A 20,670-nucleotide genomic window follows, 5' to 3' on the forward strand; every position below is an offset into this window, starting at 1 on the left:
CATGCATGCATAAACGCCTGTGTTCAGATTATTTATGTGTGTTCTTGGTGCCTCACATTTTAGCATCCTTGTTACAGAATTAGCCCCTATGGGGCACCAAAAGATAGGCACCAGGATGTAGCACATTAAGTGCTAATTCTATAATGGCATCTGGGCACCCGGATTCTGTTATTGAATAAACTAGCATAAGTTGGCATTTATGTGTTAGCATTTAAGTGTGTTCACTTACACCATGTCAATACCAAGGGCAAAAGCCTGCACTAAATGCAGCACCTTAGCATGTAGCTTACACTATTCTGTAAGTTACACTTGCAAACGTGGGACCCAGTCATACCCTACCCAAGCCCCGCCCACGTATATGGCCCCCCCCCCCCCTTGAATGTACCTATCCTAGATGTTATTCCGGGCTCTATTCTTACTGTATAAATCAACTAGGGACTGTAGTAAAACAGGCTTTTTGCTGTTGAGGCAAATTTGCACATAGTTAAGCCATTTTGATCTCTGGTCAAAGGTGCAGGCTGCAACTTGTAAATAGATTACTGCAGTGCTGTCTATCTGGCATTAACAAGTAAATCCATAAATTGCAATTGATATAACAAACAGTAGCAAAGATAATTGTAAAGGGAAATGGTTAGATAGAGCCAACCCCAAAAGGCAATCATTATGCTGACTTCTGCGTAAGGGAAGGGCTCTAACGATTGATTAGTGCATCTAGCCCTCAGTGTCAAATGAATTTCAACATTCTTACTGTTATTTTGATATCACATTGGGTATGGTTCCATAACATCTGCTGGTATATGTTCAATAATATTTCCCCACTAAGGCATATGCTCATATTAGGATCTCACCCTGTAATATTCAAGAACTGAGGTTAGCTTCCATGCAGAAGGCTATGCTTCCTTGAGGCCCCCTTTCTTTAGAACTTATTGCCTTGAAAGCTTTACTTACTCTACTTTATTTGATGATATGCTTCACCAAAATAGTTTGAGGTGAGTTACAGAATAAAAATTAAACAGCACAGAGAGGGTTAAAAGCACAAAACACAATCCAAAGCATAAAGAGTACAAAGAGCCATCAAAAACAGGACAAGTCCTTCTATTCAACAGTATAGCTCACTTGTAAATCAATGACACAATCTTGAACATCAATGACCTGACACGGGCTGTGTTTCTGCGCACTGTGCTTGCGTCAGAGGTCTACATAAAAAAATAAAAAACATTCAAAATGTTTTAAAAATGTAAATGAATCATAAAAATGAATGAATCAAAAAGAATAAACATACATAAACATACTTTTTGATTCATGTTTTTATTATTCATTTACATTAAAAATGTTTTTGTATGTTTACTATTTTGATGTAGATCCCTGATCAGGTCATTGATGTACAAGATTGTATCATTGATTTACAAGATTGATCTACACTGTGGAATAAAAGGACTTGTCCAGTTTTTGAAGAATAAAAATTAAACCATAAAATACAATTATTACAAAATAAAACATTAAAAAACTTAAATATGACCACAGCAGCTAATCAGCCGAACAAGAAAAATTAAAAGCCAATATGAAGAACAATATTATTTTTGAAAGCACCAGGCTTTCAACTGTTTCTTAAAAGTAACAAAAGATACAATACTCCTCAACTCTAAAGGAATCTCATTCCATAATTTTGTCCCTATATATCCTAATATAGGAGGATGTTGATACATATTTGATCCCATTTTGAATTTGCAAAAGAGATTTTTCAGATGAACATAACACTCTGGACGGTAGATAATGCAAAAATAAATCTTTCAAATATGATGGACCAACCTCAAAGTGCAATGAACTAGACATAAAGAACCCAATATGCAGCTGAATGCTGCATACTGGCATGCTGAATACTGGCATTTAGCTGGCCAAGTGCTGACTCCATCCTTGGTGTTCTGCCCCCAGCAGCCTTATGCTAGTTTTATAGTGTAGCTCTAAAATATGTTTAATGCCTTTAATGTTATTCTCGCTTCTAAGGATTTTTACTGCTGCGATCACTTCTTGCAATGATATATGAGCAATGCATTGTGCAAAATGTAGTCTCACATGTACTGCAGCCACCCCTGTTTGTATAAAGTTTGTCACTAGTGGTCTATTCTTCTGCAAAGGCCTCCTCCCTTTCTCAGACGAGCTGGATTCCTGTTTCTCTACTGTCATTTCTTGATTACTTCTACTATCTTTGTCTTGATGGGTTAGCTAGGGTATGACCTGTCTTTCCAATCGAAGACTGCCCTCTAGGACCACCTCTGCCACCTAGTCACAAGTTCAGTCTCTATTGATCCTTCTATCTCTCTCCCTGAGCTTGTGGGTGCTCTTCTCAATCTCTCTGTCCCGTGAGCTCAGACTTTCTCCATCTTATCTCGGACAGCACTTGTTCCTGCTCCCCTGAAGAAAACTTGTCTTTTTACCTCGGTCATTCTTTCTCTCAAGATATTGTATGAATCAGCATCCCATCTCTGACCCACCTTCATTCACCTGCCAGCTCTCCCACCTCTGCCATAAAGCTTCCTTCTCTTCAAATTTCCATCTCCATCCTCCAATACAGCTCTCAGAAATACGAAGTCTCTTGCCTCAGGGCAGGAACTTCTGAGAATCTACTAATTGTGAGTAAATTAGCTACAGGTATTCAATAAAAGTAAATTTCAGAAAAAGATAAGAGGCTTTTGGTGTTTGCTGCCATGCTGAGGTTATACTATCTGATTATTTTAGCACATGTCTGCTTTAAGATGATATTACACTTTAAAAGATCAGAAACAATACAAAGACAAATAATTATTAAAGAGGAATCTAAGCAATCTTTTTTTATCAAGCATGGTGTGTTTCTAAAAATGCCTTCTACACAGCAGTGAAAGGCTAATCAAACCAGAAATCAAGTAAATGTGCTGAATGTTATAAATTGCCCCCAGATAACCTGAGAACCTATACAAAAATAGGACTCATAAAATCAGATTGATGAACCAAAGCTTAATTAAGCAATTTATTATTCAAGTCATCCTTGCAAGAATGGGTGTGTATTCCGTCAGCTCTAACTTGGAGATTGCCTCTATACACACACACAGATTTCTGTAAGATTCCACAGATTTTATAGTTACATTTAAGTGTCTGCCCCTAAGTTTTTCTCATTGGCCGATGATCCCCTGCCTATCTGCTGCTAGGATTCTGTGTAACAGCAGCTAGGATTTCTCACTCTCTTCATCGCTGTAGTTTCTTTGTTCATAGTTATCTTGCAGATGTCCAGCTCCCCACCTTCTGACCTTGCTTCATGCAATAGTCTACAGGCTAGCTCTGGGGCCTGACTAAAGTTTCCCCTTCCTCCCCCTTCTCCTGTTCCTGCTTCTTACAGATTCCTTTGTGCAATGATTCAAACAGCTAAGATATAGTAAAATATTTTCTTTTAGAGACATCTTAGCTAGGGTCTATTATATATATATTAAATGAAATTGCCATATCTTTATACATTTCTTACACTGAACAATTGTGAAATTCAACAAGTCTGCAGGGAAGTGAATTCTGATGCAAGAAAAACAATGTTTCTGAATAAATTAGACTATTTAAATGCATGTATCAAGAGAGCTAAAGTTTGTGAGAATATAGAAAGTATGTGGAAGCTTAAACCAGCATTGAAAGACTGTAGAAAGTATTTCTCCTGGCTGCATTCCAAAGGGCAGTTAGATTCAAGTATCTTCAATTGTCTTGTTAAATACCCTTCTCTGCACATGGCCTGCCCCTTCCCTCTGTGTTGCCTGTGATCAAAGGCAGCCAGGTTTGGAAAGATGAACTGTTTGTATTTCCCATCTTCTTTCAAGCACTTTGAACGAGGAAATTGGCAAACTTATGAACATTTGAGCTAAGAATGAGAAGTATTAAGAAATTGGCTTAAGGAAGCATTGCAGAATTTATAGGGAAATGAAGCAGGATCCCAGAATAAAAGAGAATCATTCAACTTAAGTTCTTTGTGCTGCAAATCTCACACCTTCATGCTGATTACTTGAAACTGCTCTGAAACCTCCCCCCTCCCTTCTGCCCTCTGACGCAAGAAACCTGAGCAGTGCGTATTCTCTCTGGCAGGGAGGGTGGAGAGCAATTAGTTACTAAGAAACAGATTACTGGGAGGGTTTCCGACTCATAGCCATCCTTTCCCCTCCCACCTCCTCTGCTCTTTAGCATCAGTGAAACCTGATCCAGTACTGTTCCTGGCAGGCAGCTTGAAGAACAGATCTCTTCTCTGAATCAGTGAAGAGAGGGGAGCAACTGCATGCAAGCTCCAGCTTAGCCCACTCCTTCCTCCAAAAGCAGTCTCCCTACCTATACCTCCAGTTCCTTCTTATGCAAGAGCTGACTCTTCACCCAATAAAAACAAGCACACAATGGCAGAACCTAACATTGCATAGGGTGAACCAGACAGAGTCTGCTGCATCAGACACACAGGTTGAGCAAGAGGATAGTGCAGATACAGTGGGCACACACCCCCTCTAGCACCAGCAGGAAGGCAAGAGAAGGAACTGGGCAACATTTTGTGGAAGGGGGAGCCTATTCTGAAAGGAAATTAGGGACGCAAACAAACTGGACAACACAATAATAATGGGTGATTTCAATTACCCTGATATTGACTGGGTAAATGTAACATCAGGGCATGCTAGGGAGGTAGAATTCCTTGATGAAATCAAGGACTGCTTTATGGAGCAGCTGGTACAGGAGCCGACGAGAGAAGGAAAAATTCTAGACCTAGTCCTTAGTGGAGCGCATGATCTGGTGCAGGAGGTAATGGTGCTGAAGCTGCTTGATAACAATGATCATAATATGATCAGATTTGATATTACCTTTGAAGTAAGTATACACAGGAAATCCACTACGTTAGCATTTAACAGTTGGACTGCTAGATGACCGAGGGGTAAAAGGGGCGATCAGGGAAGACAAAGCCATAGTGGAGAGATTAAATGAATTCTTTGCGTCGGTCTTCATTGAGGAAGATTTGGGAGAGATATCGGTGCCAGAAATGGTATTCAAAGCTGAAGAGTCGGAGAAACTGAATGAAATCTCTATAAATCTGGAGGATTTAATGGGGCAGTTCTACAAATTGAAAAGTAGCAAATCTCCTGGACCAGAGTACTGACAGAACTGAAAAATGAACTTGCGGAACTATTGCGGAATTTGCAATGAGTCTGACGTCGGTGCCGGGCAAAATGGTAGAGACTGTTATAAAGAACAAAATCACAGAGCATATTCAAAAGCATGGATTAATGAGACAAAGCCAACATGGATTTAGTGAAGGGAAATCTTGCCTCACCAATCTATTACATTTCTTTGAAGGGGTGAACAAACATGTGGATAAAGGTGAGCTGGTTGATATTGTGTATCTGGATTTTCAGAAGGCGTTTGACGAAGTACCTCATGACTCCAGAGGAAATTGGAGAGTCATGGGATAGGAGGTACTGTCCTATTGTGGATTAAAAACTGGTTAAAAGATAGAAAACAGAGAGTAGGGTTAAATGGTCAATATTCTCAGTGGAGAAGGGTAGTTAGTGGGGTTCCCCAGGGGTCTGTGCTGGGACCGATGCTTTTTAACATATTTATAAATGACCTAGAGATGGGTGAGGTAATGAAATTTGCTGACGACACAAAGTTATTCAAAGTTGTTAAATCAGGGGAGGATTGTGAAAAATTACAAGAGGACCTTATGAGACTGGGAGACTGGGCGTCTAAATGGCAGATGACGTTTAATGTGAACAATTGCAAAGTGATGCATGTGGGAAAGAGGAACCCGAACTATAGCTACGTAATGCAAGGTTCCATGTTAGGAGTCACCAATCAAGCAAGGGATCGCGGCGTCATTGTTGATGATACGTTGAAATGCTCTGCTTAGTGTGCTGCTGCAACTAAGAAAGCAAATAGAATTTAGGTATTATTAGGAAAGGAATGGAAAACAAAAATGAGGACGTTATAATGCCTTTGTACTGCTCCATGGTGCGACCGCACCTCGAATATTGTGTTCAATTCTGGTCGCCGCATCTCAAAAAATATATAGTGGAATTAGAAAAGGTGCAGAGAAGGGCGACGAAAATGATATAAGTACATAAGTAAGTACATAAGTAATGCCACACTGGGAAAAGACCAAGGGTCCATCGAGCCCAGCATTCTGTCCACGACAGTGGCCAATCCAGGCCAAGGGCACCTGGCAAGCTTCCCAAAAAATGATAAAGGGGATTGGACAACTTCCCTATGAGGAAAGGCTGAAGTGGCTAGGGCTGTTCAGCGTGGAGAAAAGACGGCTGAGGGGAGATATGATAGAGGTCTATAAAATAATGAGTGGAGTGGAATGGGCAGATGTGAAGCGTCTGTTTATGCTTTCCAAAAATACTAGGACTAGGGGGCAAGCGATGAAGCTACAAAGTAGTAAATTTAAAATGAATCGGAGAAAATATTTCTTCACTCAACCTATAATTCAACTCTGGAATTCGTTGTCAGAAAATGTGGTAAAGGCAGTTAGCTTAGCAGAGTTTAAAAAGGTTTGGCCGGCTTCCTAAAGGAAAAGTTCATAGACCATTATTAAATTGGACTTGGGGAAAATCCACTATTTCTGGGATAAGCAGCACAGCATAAAATGTTTTGTACTTTTTTGGGACCTTGCCAGGTATTTGTGACCTGGATTGGCCACTGTTGGAAACAGGATGCTGGGCTTGATGGACCTTTGGTCTGTCCCAGTATGGCAATACTTATGCTCTTATGTACTTATGTAAGAACCATTTTTGTAATTTATGGAGAATTATTTGTGCATCAAGAAGCAATTAAAAATGTGGCTTGTTTTAATTTGATATTATAGGGCTTGTGGGTCAGTTGCAATGTGGGACTCAAGGAATTTTACACACTGTCTTTTTGTGGTTAATATAAAAATCAGTAATTTGAGAAGTTGGACCTGCATTCATCATATAATTTAATTAGAAATTCATGGGAGATATGTATTTATTTTAAGTGTAAATGGCTAATGAAGTGATAGAAACATTGCACTGCTGACTAGTAACATCACAGAAAAGGAGTTAACATCACTGAAGGGAAACAGTGACTGCTTGATGTTACTCTGTTTTAGCAGCTGAATGTAATATTTTGTGCTATTTAGTTTGTTTTGAAGATTATATATATACTAGTAAAAGAAGTCCGTTTCAGAGCAAATGAAATGGGCGCTAGCAAGGTTTTCTTCGCCAACACCCCCCCCAGGCCAACCCCTTCGTTGTTCTAGCATTGCTCCGCCCCCAACGTCATAACGTTTGACGCGAGGGTGGGGCCCGGAGCGATTTCCCACCCCCCCGCCTCCCTGCCTCCCTCCCTGCCAACCCAGCGATCCCCCCCGCCTCCCTCCCTGCTAACCCCTTCGTTGTTCTGCCATTGCTCCGCCCTCGAGGGTGGGGCCCGGAGTGATTTCCCACCCTGCCTCCCTGCCTCCCTCCCTGACAACCCCTTCGTTGTGCCATTGCTCCGCCCTCAAGGGCGGGGCCTGGAGCGATTTTGGTGGCTTCACCACCACGAACCTTCGAACCTTTTTGAAGGAAGTCAGAGCTTGGCTTCACTGACGTCAGTGTCCTCAGAACGTTGAGGGTGAGTTTTATTATAGTAGATATTGTTTTCTTTGCATGGAACCAAACAAGTATCAGTAAAAATGGGCTAGAAATGCCAAAATTAAACTAAAAGAAAGGGGCTTGTAGGAATGCCAGAGGCATGGTTTAAGTTGAGAGGATAGTGCCAATATTTATCACCATCTAACTGGGTAAAGTTTAACCTCCAATATTCAGTGGCACTGACAACTGGTTAAGGGAATTCAGTATATCTACAGTAGATATCAGGCACTATAGAACTGTGGACAATTATATAGGTAACCTCTGTAACTGGTAGCAGTGCTGGAGTAAGCCCAGTTGCTTTTTTAACTTCAATTTTATTGTGTTTTTCTTAAACAGATATAGAGTTTATGTTTATCTTTTATGGATTTTAGAACCAAGTCAACATATACAGATAATGGCTGTAAAAACAGATCAAACTGTAAACACAAAATAGTAAAGAGAAACTCCGCCACCCACTAACTGCTACTTGTCTCCTCATCCCCAAACCGCCCTCCCCATCCCATCCCACCCCACCCCAAAACAAACCCCTTCCCCCTCCCCATAAAGGCAGCACCAACTGTATTAAACATCCAGATCGTTTAGAATGGTAGATTGCACTCGCTGGGAAAGTGTGTCCAGAGCTTGAAGAATCTGTGTTTCATCTTGTATTCTCTCGCAACCACTGAGAGTCTTTCCATTAAAAAGATATAGAGTTTAAATTGTCTTTTTTTACATATTCAGTGCCATTGAATGAGAACATTAACCAGATAACCAGGCCTCTCTCTAAGCCTACAGGTGTAGAGTGAGTGGCAAGGGACAGGGCCCTCTCTGATGATGTCTCTGGAAAAAGCTGCTGGGGCCTCCTTCAATGTTATTACATAAATGTTTAAAACTGCTCCTACCACTGGTATAGCTGTAATGGTGGCATCCAACCTCCTGCCAAGATGTGTTGGTGTCCCCTGGGCCTGGCACCTGGGTGGTTGTGTGTCTCATCTACCCTGTGGAAAATTTTGTCCAGTTAACTTTATGTACATATTCAGTCTGTATCCAAGTGAACTGAATATCCAATGTAAAAATAGCTGGATAAAGTTGTCCCGTTAACTTCAGTTTGATATTTGGCTGACCAGAATTACCCAGATAATTAAATAATTATAGCAGGCAAACACCTGAGTGCTGACTGACCGAAGTTCATCCTCACCACAGGAACATCCCATATGCTGCTTCCATTTAACCGGGTAAATTTTGTGTGCGCTATGACTTGTCTACACAAATTTCACTGGACAGTAGGGGGGAAATTTGAACCATGAAAATTTATCCAATTAACTTTCAAAGTACATCAGAAAAATATCTTAAATACTGGCCTCATTATGTCTATAGAGTGCTATAGTTCAGTCATATCTCTATATCATCATTCTTTACACATGCTAAGAATTTATCCTATAGTTATAGCAGAAGCTGAGAAGTCTCAGATGGTTGCATTTGTTTGTGTGTGTGTTTTAGGGGGTAGGAAGAGGGCGGGGGTAGATAAGGATAGTGCTCCACAGAAAAAAAGAAACCCAGTGCATGGGATCTCAAGTGTTGGTCTCTGTAAATATAAGATAGAACTAACAGGAAGGAAGAGTATAAGATCATTGTATATATCAGCAATGTCCACAGTGTGTATAGAAATATTCCTATAAATAAAATAAATAAAATAAATTGTTATGTATCTTGGTGAGTTTCAACCTAAGAAGTGATTATGGTGCCAAAAAGCAGAAACTGAGAATCTAGAAAGGGAAAATTTACCCAGGTTCCCGCTAAAGAGAACATTGCTTGGAGAACAAAAAAAAAGTCAAAACTAGCAACACGGAATGTACGTGATCAGAAATAATTTGGTAAATAGAAAAAAATATTAGATGCAGACAAAAGAGAACTAATTGACTTGGCTCTGTTGCAAGAGACTCGTTTAATGCATGGACAGCACAAACAACTGCAAACCAAAGAGATAAAATAAAGGGAAAGGAAGGCCCCTGTATGCAAGTACCAAGTTGTGAACGACTTACAGGGCCTCCACTTGTGTGATGGTTTCTTAGTGGAGTGGTTTACAATTGCCTTCCCCAGTCATCTTTAACCTCCCCTCCCCCCCCCCCCCCCACACACACACACTTATAGCAGGGTACTCATTTACTCACTGAAAGTGAATGGATAGCTAAGTTGGCCAGAGACCGGCTACCTGACAGAAATCCCAGTGCAGGATTTGAACTCAGGTCATGGGTGCAATAGGTAAGTAGAGAAGTAGAGGATAACACACTGACTTCCGTATGGGGAGTATCATCAAAAGTGTTCTTTATTAAGGCACCCTGTGTCGGGTCTTTTCTGGTGCCTTAATAAAGAACTCTTTTGACGATACTCCTCGTGTGGAAGTCAGTGTGTTATCTTCTACTTCTCTGGATTCTTTGGACTCTCATAGAGGTTACATTCCTGTTCTCCTTTGCACTTTTGCAATAGGTAAGTAACCTACTGATTGCACCATGAGTCCTCCTAAAAACACATATTCCATTCATTTTGTAATCCAAAGACAGAGGTCGTAGTATTAATCAGTAGGTAGCTAGCTTTCACCCCATATGACACCAAGGCAAGTAGTGATCAGAGGACTTTACTCTCAGCCCAGCAGAGTGGAGTGAATGGAGTCCTTGGCAGGGCTGTTCGGTGACGTGCCTGGAGGGGGTGCAGCAGCGCAGAAAACACTGTTATGGACAGGGAAAATGTGAAGAGGACCAGACGACACTGGAAACCAGATCCTGCATCCAACAGCATTGCTGCCTACGTAAGTCACGTTGGGGACCTGTATGCCTCAAATAGTGTTCATCTGATTTTCTAATCTAATCTAATCTAATCTTGACATTTATAAACTGCGTAATCCCTGACAAGGTCCAAAGTGGTGTACATAAATGTATAACACAAAATAATGAATAACAATAATTAACTAACGTAAAAGTATTCAGCTCTAGCCAAACTGATCTTTAATAAGATATTTTTGAAATAAGTAACATTTTAGTTACTTTTTGGTGGAGAGACACTGACTGGGGGGGGGGGGGGGGGGGGGAACGGGAGGAACTGGTTGGCTGTGGAGAAGCTGTAGTGGAAATGGTGGGGAAGCCCTGGCTGTGGGAGGGATTGGAGGGACTGGTGGAGGAAATGAATGTGTAGGAGATGTATGGAATGGAAGAGGAGCATTGGCTAGGGGGAAGTTGTCAGGAATGGTGGAGGAGCACTTACTGGGAGCAGCTTAGGGAATAGTAGAGAAATAATAGCTGTGAGGGAACTGTAGGGAATGATGGAGGGGTGCCGACTTGGAGGAGTTGTGGAGAACAGAGGAAGAGGCTGATTATTGGGGGAGGGGGAGGGGACTTAGCTGTAGAGAACTGTTGAGGAGTGCTTGCTGTGGGAAGAGTTGTAGGAAATGACGGAGGAGTCCTGGCTGTGGAGGAATTGTAGGGAACAGAGGAAGAGGTTGATTATTGGGGGGGGGGGGGGTTGAGCTTTAGAGAACTCTTCAGGAGTGCTGTCTCTGGGAGGAGTTGTAGGGAATAATGGCATAGTGTTGCTTATGGAGAGAGCTGTAGGAAACAGAGGAAGGGGTGATTATGGGTGGGGGGGAAGCTTTAGAGAATAGTGGAGAAGCGCTGGAGAGGAGGGGGCACAGTAAGGAAAGGTGGAGACGTGCTGGTTGGAGGGGAGCTCACATCTTCTGCATTCCCAGTTTCTGCTAATTGGATATGCTCTAGGGAATGATGAAGAAGTGCTGCTTGTGGGAGTGAGGCTGAGAATGGTACTAACACAGGAGAGGGTTAACTGATTTTTCTCATTAGAAATAACTGATGTGCCCTGGCCCTGCCATGCTCCTTCATAGTCCCTCTGTCTCCCTGTGAACAGTCTGTCCATAGCATACCCTGCACTCTGCTCCTTTCACTTCCTTTTTCCTCTGAGTTCTTGTGAAATAAATGTTGCAAGGAAAACTTCAGAAGAAAGTGATTTTCCTTTCTTCTGCATTCACCCTTTCTTAGCCTAGAACATGCTGTGGAGAAGAATTAACAACAGACCCAAAAGCTTCAGTAAAGGGGGAGGGGAGGGATGGAGACAGCTAGTGCCTAACTAATGGTTCAGAACAGACTTGGATGAGATACCTGCTTAATTTATTTATTTGTTTGTAGCATTTGTATCCCACATTTCCCCACCTATTTACAGGCTCAATGTGGCTGCCATGTGAGACTGCTTTTAACATCTCAAGTAATTTTTTTAGAAAGTAAATGTTGAAAATATTTTCTATTTATCATCCCCACACCTTTCCAGAAACCCTCAGTCAGAGTGCTACTTAAATGATTTCTTCTAGTAGTGAGAGGAAAGATGCAGGGGGCAATTATTTAACAGTCAAAGCCAAGCTCAGCCTGATGCATGTGAAGGTTTAAAGGGGGATAAGAGCATATCTAAATTACCTTATTTAAAATTCTCTCGTTGGGCCTGGCAGTTTCCTCTAGATCAGTGGTTCCCAAACCAGTCCTTGGGACACCCTCAACCAGTCAAGTTTTCAGGTATATACATGTGATAGATTTACATGCAAATCTGTCTCATGCATATTCATTGTGGATATCCTGAAAACCCAACTGACTTGGTTGTGTCCCAAGCACTGAGTTGAAAACCTCTGATCTAGATCCTTTGGGCTTTCTGCTGAACTGGAATCTGGTGCTGTGAGCCTTTCTTTATAATTCTCCAGGAATTTCTCTTTATTTTTTTTTTATGTCCCTCTCAATTCAGCTCAGCTGCACAACTCTTGACCAGTAATGATAGATCTCACTACTGAGCAGTGACTGGTACTCACACTCCAACGGGCTACGAGAACTGCCTCTGCAATATCCCTGGCTTCAGGAAGCAGAGATATGGCCTGGGAATTACATCTCTTCCACATTGTCTGAATTTTGTCTGAATCATCCCAACCTATTTACCGATACTTCTTTACTGTACTTGTCACTTACCCCTATACTGTATTTGTTCACACCGGAGTCTGTAACCACCTCTCCGGAACTATGTAAGCCACTTTGAGCCTACTAATAAGTGGGGAAAGGTGGGATACAAATGTAATAAATAAATAAATAAATTGTAATAGACAAGAATTGCCACTGAGCTATCAAGTTGCCCCTCCCCCTCTTCTCTCAAATTTGTATTTTCTGTAGGTCATAATGCCCCTAGTGTTCTCCTGTGACAATTTTTCTTGACTTTTATGACATATCCTGGAATATCTGACTCAAATGAAAGTCTCCCACTGTATAACACTGGTAAATATCTGCTTGCAATAGTATACACACAGCCCCTGGTTTCCTGCAATTCTGTGGGTACAGCAAAAGTTGAAAAATCTGGCTTTCATTGTACTGTAGATTTTGACATGCCTCCAGAATCACAGGAAACCAGGGGTCAGCCACAATAGGAAAGAGCTGGATTGTTGGGGCAGATAAGTGCAGGCCTCTCTCCCTCTCCCTTAGTCTTGTTCTCCCCTCCCCCCATACCCCTTCCCCACTTCTCCCCTCAGTGGCTAACAAAAGGAGGAAATTAATGGTTCAAGGTACATTCTTCTTCATTGCCACCAGACATCTGACTCACATTTGTGGCACTAGTGTCCTCTAAAGTTCAAACATGGTCTACCTTCAGGTGGGAGACAAGAACACCCCCCCCCCCCCCACCAAGGGACTGAGAGGAGAGAAAAGCAGGATGGAGAAATACAGGGATGGAGTGGATGTGAAGGAAGGGAAGTGTCTTTAGTGGGTTGAGAGTAAATGAGTGAGTGGAAGAGGGTGAGAATGGTGGAAAGAACATCAGGTGAGTGGGTTGGTAGTCTCTAGTGAGGAAAGGGTGCAAGAAAGAGAAGAGCCTCCAGTGAGAGAGAGGGAGAAGAAGCATCTCTAGAGAGGGAGGGGGGGTGAGTCTGTAGCGAGTAAGTGAGAGGGACAAAGGGGAAGGGAGAAGGGATGGAGAGATGAGTGCTTGGGAGGGGATGAGTACAGAGGATGGAAATGGGGAACCGGGGAGTGAGTGAAAGACAAAAAAATAGGCTGGAAAAGAAAAGAGAGAAACGGGGTACAATGGGAAGACGGGCTACAAAATACAAAAATAGAAAGATGCACTTTTTCCAAAGCTGATGCATTCCAATCCCAAACATTTTTAAATAATTTATTTTCTTTTCTACCTTTGTCTTGGATCTAGGTTTTTTTTTTTCACTTTCCTTATGTTGTGATTCTCCTAAATTCTTTTTTTCAGCGTCTCCTTTTCATTTCTTCTCTCTCTTCTTGATGAAAAGGAGACGCTGAAAAAAAGAATTTAGGAGAATCACAACATAAGGAAAGTGGGAAAAAAAACTGGATCCAAAACAAAGGTAGAAAAGAAAAAAAAATATTTAAAAATGTTTGGGATTGGAATGCACCAGCTTTGGAAAAAGTGCATCTTTCTATTTTTGTATTTTGTAGCCTAAAGAAAGAAAGGCATTTCTATTTCTCATTTACCGGTACTATACTACTTATAGGGTCTAGCTTCTTTAGATGTTTTCATGCCAGTGTTTGTCTGCCTGTTTCTTTCTAATTTATTGTCTTTCTAATTTATGGCCTCTTATTCTGCACTTGTAACTGAGTTGAAGCATTCTGCTAGTCTTTAGTTCCTGTGTAGGGATCTGTAGCACTCCAGTTTATTCTAGTTTCCCATCAGTAGCTGTATTGGTGCTCTTGGGCCTGGTGTAATATTTACAGTATTGTCCTACTACATACTAATACAGGGAAAGTGAGTAATAGGGAAATTAAGGGAGAAGAGTTGTGAGAGGAGATGGCAGGAAGAATAGAGGAAATGGTTGTTACCGGTGTAAATAAGAAATTGAATGGTTGTGAGATTGAGATGTGCCAGGGGTGGAGCCAAGAGGTGGAGTGGGGTGGGGCTAGGGGGCATGTACTAAAATCTCCCTCTCAAAAATTGAACCCCATTGGCAGCTCTGGATCTGTGATGGTTGGAATTAAGAGGAAATATCTGAGGAGTGAGAAGGTCTCATGGGATGGAGGTGAGAGTGAGAGAGAAGGGATATGTGGTTGGGGGGAAAAGAGTGGTGAGAGAATGGACTGTCACCATGATGTGTTATATAGGAGCGAGGGGGCTCGACATAGGTGGGTGAGATAGAGGGGGCTGTAGAGAGAAGACATATTGGGGATGGGATGGGGGAAGAAAGGACTGTGGATGATGGGGGAAGAAGGGAAAAAGAAAATAGAATAAGGGAAGAGAATAAGAGAGGGGGAAAGGAGTGGGAATGTGAAGAGGAGCCAGGACAGAGGAGGACAGGAGCTGATGAGATATGGGTGTCTCTGCCCCAGCCATGATTTGGGATACTTATGGCAGTAGGCAGGTGCAGCTGATGGGTTTGGGTTAGGTATGGATGTGGGGCCATGTGCAGAGACACATTGCAGGGCCTCATTTGCCCAAGTCTGTACGGGCCAAGAAGTGAGGTCATGTGTGAAGAACACAGTCTCTCTGTGATAGAGCCGGCCCTGGCAGTAGGCTGCAAAAGGAAGGAACCAGAACAAGGAGGAAGGATCCAGGATGGGTCGAGCAGGAGGGCCTCTCTCCCATACCAACCTGGACTTTCACCCTTTCCCTATCCATACCCTTAATTGCCTCTCTTTATCTTACCGCTGCTCCAGTCCTTCCTTCCTCTACTGCTTCTGCTACTTATCATTTGTACATTGCTACTGAGCACAGGCAGCACTGCACAGATAAATGGGAGCAAGACAGCCCTGCACTGTGAAGCTTAAAATCTACACATATAACTGGGAGGTTTCCAGAATGCAGCAAGTGTTTAAAATCAACAGGGCCACAATGGGCAAAGGCAGGGTTTAAGGTTTAAAAGTAAACGCTCTTTCTTCTCCTCCCTCCATCCTGAACCTATTTCTCTTCCTCCTACCTACCCCATCTATCTCTCTCTTCCCCCTCTCCTATTTCTGATCACCCCTATGAATCCCTGAGATACATTTTAACTCGCCTCCCAAAGAGAACAAAATAAGTTATCCAGACATACAAGAAAGTTAGAAAAGTTGCTTTCCAAGTATAAAATAAAAATCCACATTTGTATAATCTGCATATTAAACAATGTGCCATAGAAACTTTGTTGCAAAATGTCCTAAATCTTGCAGCTGAATCTCCCTCAGATCTGCAAGAAAGTGGGGGAGTGATGCATTCATGTAGTAGGAAACCAGCTAGATGACCTGTCCAGGTAGATATTAGTCCTTTATTTCAGTGATTCTAGAGGAGCTCTTCAGATCCCCTTTCAGCTTTTCTGCTGTATGGTTTTCTGATTTCAAAGCCAGTTTTGGGCAATTATCTGTCAGATCTTCAGCTACTCATAGCCATGTGGGTATGAAGTACAACTGCAGCAGAACTATGCAATTGAAATCACCTCTGACACACAATACACAGGTGATATGGAAGGAGACTTATTTTGGGATTTAGCTTACACCTTTCCCACTGGTGTCTTGAGGCATGTTATATTCAGGTATGGTAGACATTTCCCTGTCCTTAGAGGGTGTACATTCTAAGTTTTGCATCAGAGATAATGGAAGGTTAAATGTCTTGTCCAGGGTCACAAGGAGTGGTCTCATCCATATTGCCCATTATATTTCACCTTATTTTCTCTTTCTTGTTCCTATTGCTTCTTTAGTTCTAGGGGCCTAACTGTCTTTTCTACAGAACAAAATGATTCCTGCCACATTAGCTGGCTCATAGGTTACAGCGTTGTGTGAAACCTTGACAAATAGGCTGTATGATGTGCATATGCTAATGGGCAGGCCCGCCAAGAGGGGGGGGGGGGGGGGCAAGATTCCCCAGGCCCAGCCTCGAAGGGGGACCCAGCTGACCAAGTGGCATGGGGGGGGCCTGGGCCACTCAGCTTTGGGCTCGGGCCCACCCAACTGCAATACCTTGAATGGCTGGTGGGGATGCCCAAGCCCTGTCAGCCAAATAGCTCCAAAGTCCAAACCTCCCCTGGTGAAAGGAAGTCGACAGCATGCTTTCCAGCAGCCGACGAAAGCTCTCCACGCATGCTCAGTTCGCGTGTCTGAACTGAACATGTGTGAGGAGTGCCAGCACCGGTGGCTAGAAAGCATGCTGCTGACTTCCTCACACCAGGGAAGGTTTGGGCTTGGAGCTATCTGGCAGGCAGGGCTTGAGCATCCCTGCCAGCAAAGGTAACATTTTTAATGGGGGGGAGGGGAATAGAGTTGGGGAGAGAGCAGAAAGGAATGAACGACCCTAGAGTCCCTCCCCATGGCCTGCTGGCTACACTCCTGTATTTCCTGATGGTGCGGTGAGGGGGGGGGGGGGTCCCCTAAGACTGTTTGCCCCGGGCCTGCTTTTGTCTCTCTGTGGCCCTGCTAATGGGTTTCTGTTCATTTGTGCTCTTCCAGAGGACGGGGGATGGTCCAATTGGTTACCATGGTCTGCCTGTTCTGTCACATGTGCCAAAGGGATCATGCAGAGGAGACGAGAATGTACAAACCCAGCACCCCAGTGTGGTGGAACTTGCCGTGGAAACAGCCAAGAGACTTCAGCGTGTAACACCAACCAGGTTTGCCCAAGTGAGTGTGCACAGATGCATGGATCTTTGCAAACAGGTGTGCGTATATATGAATGTGTCTATGTGTGTGTGGTCCTTGTGTTTCTGAGTAAATATGTGGGTGTGTGTATATATCAGTGTGTTTATACGTCTGTGGGAATGCATTTCTGTGTGTGATAGAACTAGAGAAGAAAGAGAGGGATACATACAGAAAGGGTCATTTTATAAACCATTTTTGTGCATACTCTCCCAGATTCTATCAACGGCAACTAAAGTTGTGTATGCAAATCTGCACACGTAGCCGATTTGTGCATGCAACTTAATTGTTTAACAAACTAATCAGCCCTAATAATTGGCCAATAGCAAGTAATTATCAGCAGTAATTGGCACTAATTAGAATTTACAAGTGCAAATTTCTAAGCATATTCTGTAAAATGGTCTACGTAAATTCTAAGGCGTGGATCACAAAATGGGGGTATGGCCATGGGAGGGGCATGAGTGTTCATGAAAATTACTTGCACTGTTATAGAATACACCCAATCCGCACCTAAATAAGACATGGGCATTGACATCAGGTTTTAGTTGGCGTAAATGGCTGCACCTAAATTTTAGTTACAGGAAGGCTGCTACATGTATTCTATAAACCACGCCTAACTTTAGGTGAGGTTTATAGAGTACCGCTAAGCACGTTTTTTCAGCGCTGATTTTTTTTGGCACCATATATTGAATCTTGCCTAAAATGCTGATTTATGAGTGCAAATGGGCTCTTATAAAATTAAATGACACCTAAAAGTGCATGCAGTGCAGTATGTACGGCTACAGTGGACATATTCGGGGTGGAATTTGGGTGGAGTTCTGATTTACGCTTATGCTCTCTAAAATACACGTGCATTTACACCTGTTCTCGAGCAGGTGTAACATCTGCCTCTTCGTTCTAAGTGGGATTTTACATTTTATATGTTACATTTTATAAAGACGTACAGGTACCTTTCTGCCCTATTAACCTAGACACCTTGTTATACAATTACCCTCAGAAAGTTGGAGAGAGTAAAAAAATTGAGAAGCAGTGTATGACAGTGAGAAATACACAGAGCATGCAAGAGATGTGCAGAGAGTGAAAGTCAGGAAGGAGTCAGAAACCATAAGTAGAGAGAGCACAATAATTCCGACAGCCATGTCCTGGACAGCTTTAACTGGTTAACCAGATCCAGATCAACAAAGTCCTGAACATCCAGCCTAATATGAAGTGCACAGAGTTGTCCAATTGACTGCTTTTAACATCTAAAATAATTTTGAAAATATCTTCTGTTGTTCATCCCCCACCCCCCTACCCTTCCAGAAACCCTCAAAGTGCTACCCAAATGATTTCTTCTAGCAATGACAGGAGAGTTGCAGGAAGCATTATTTAACATTTACAGCTCATCTGAGCCCGGTGCACATCTAAATTGCCTAATTTTAAATTCTCTCGTAGGGCCTGGCAATAATCAAAAGAAGATATTTCCAAATAACATGTTAAAAGTAGTCAATTGGACAACTTTGTGCAGTTAACGTTAGACTGGATGTTCAGACTTTGTGGATTCTGGGTATGGTTAACCAGTTAACGTTGTCCAGGACGTGGCTGTTGGAATATTGTCCAGTTGACTTTCAGCTTGCTATATGGTCAACTGTTATCCAGTAATTTTTGCCAGCCAATGCTCAGTATCACTGCTGACCAGCCAGTTAAACTGTAACCCAAGAACGCTTTCCTCACTGCCTCTTATCCAGCTGAATTTTGGGCAGGATGTTATTTGTCCACACAACATATAGCCGGACAGCAGGGTTGAGGAAACTTTTCACCAGAGATTTATCCAGTAAACTATCCAGTTTAGTCAGACAAAACGTTTAAATATCAACCTCTGATTAAATGGAAGGCAGAGGGATGGTGAATAATGAATGGCTGAACAGGTGAGGGGAATAAATAGAAGTGTACTGTACAGATGGCAGGTGAATGACAGATGAATAGATGTTCAGGGATGAAGACTAAGCGGCTGTATGAATGAATAGAATGATACACACGGAGAATGTCTGGCAGATGGATGGAGGGTTGGCTAACGGGAAAAGATGAAGTGAGTGAATAACTGGAAGGCCAGATGGAAACTGGATAGATACAAATTGGATGTATGATGGAGAAAGGGAGAATGGCGGCTAGGGTATGGAAGGAGGAAAGGTTGGAGCATGTATATATCCTTGTAGAATGCTAAACCTTCAGCTGGCTGAACCTGCTTTTTCTTTCCCTTCTAGCTCACGGAGAATGGGGGAACTGGGGTTCTTGGAGTGAATGCTCTGCCACATGCATTAAGGAACACTCGAGTGATGTGCCAACACACCTCCGCTACCGCCAGTGCAACAACCCCCCTCCTTCCAGCAACCCCCCAGGCAAATTATGCCCCGGACTTGCACAGGAAAAGAAAGCATGCAGTGGGCTCCCCCCCTGCCCAGGTAAAACTCTAGAGGCCCATTGTTCACGCTATGGCTGATGAGGGCCTTGGGAAGTCTTCCATTGGATTATACTAAGGTTAAGATGTTGCCAACCAGGTACATTTTTTTCAGGATAGGTGGATCAGTTTCTGCTTCCCTCCCTCCCCTCCTCCCCTCTTATAATAGAGGCCTTAGGAGCCACACAAAATACACTGAAAAAACACTTGGAATCGCTGAAAATCGAAGGAATAACGATCTGCCAATTGCAAAGGGCAGCTTTATTTGGACCTGCATTCATACTTAGGACTCTTTAGCTTGGAAAAGAGATGGCTGAAGGGGGATAAGACTGAGGTCTACAAAATCCTGAGTGCTGTGGAGCGGGTGGAGGTGAATAAATTTTTTACTAATTCAGAAAGTACAAAGACCAGGGGACACTCAATAAAATGACATGGAAATACTTTTAAAACATAGGAGGAAATATTTTTTCACTCAATGAATAGCTAAGCTCTGTAACTTGTTGCCAGAGGATGTGGTAACTGTGTTTGCATATCTGGGTTTAAAAATGTTTTGGACAAGTTCCTGGAGGAAAAATCCATATTCTGTTATTGAGATGAACATGAGGAAAGCCACTGCTTGCCCTGGGATTGGTAGCATGGATGTTGCTACTATTTGGGTTTCTGCCAGGTACTTGTGACCTGGATTGGCCACTGTTGGAAACAGGATACTGGCCTAAATGGAAGCTATTCTTATGTTCTTATATTATTCCTAAGCCCTTAAGTAGGGCTCATATTGCCAGTGCATAAAACCACAGACTGAGAAAAGCAACTCAACTCAACTTTTGATGAATATTAATTTTTTTACTTAGATCTAGATCACACCTTTTTCAGTTGTAGTTTAAAATGAGTTACATTTAGGTACAGTCAGTGCTTTTTTTGTGCCGGTACGCACCGGCACGGCGTACCAGCACCTTTTTTCTGGGTCCAA

The 20,670-nt window shown here is 42.5% G+C and overlaps 1 protein-coding gene across 2 annotated transcripts in view; it reads left to right on the plus strand.

The window, feature by feature from the left end:
• CFP (complement factor properdin) overlaps positions 1 to 20,670 on the plus strand; it is a 55,913-nt gene that overhangs the window by 12,193 nt on the left and 23,050 nt on the right. For both annotated transcript variants that reach the window (XM_030192390.1, XM_030192391.1), the window contains exons 3-5: positions 10,262 to 10,422; positions 17,081 to 17,251; positions 19,510 to 19,707. In XM_030192390.1, coding sequence (XP_030048250.1) covers positions 10,262 to 10,422; positions 17,081 to 17,251; positions 19,510 to 19,707 — 530 coding nt within the window. The remainder of the gene's footprint in view (positions 1 to 10,261; positions 10,423 to 17,080; positions 17,252 to 19,509; positions 19,708 to 20,670) is intronic.

Source organism: Microcaecilia unicolor, chromosome 2, assembly GCF_901765095.1.
Source record: "Microcaecilia unicolor chromosome 2, aMicUni1.1, whole genome shotgun sequence".
NCBI classification, from domain to species: domain Eukaryota; kingdom Metazoa; phylum Chordata; class Amphibia; order Gymnophiona; family Siphonopidae; genus Microcaecilia; species Microcaecilia unicolor.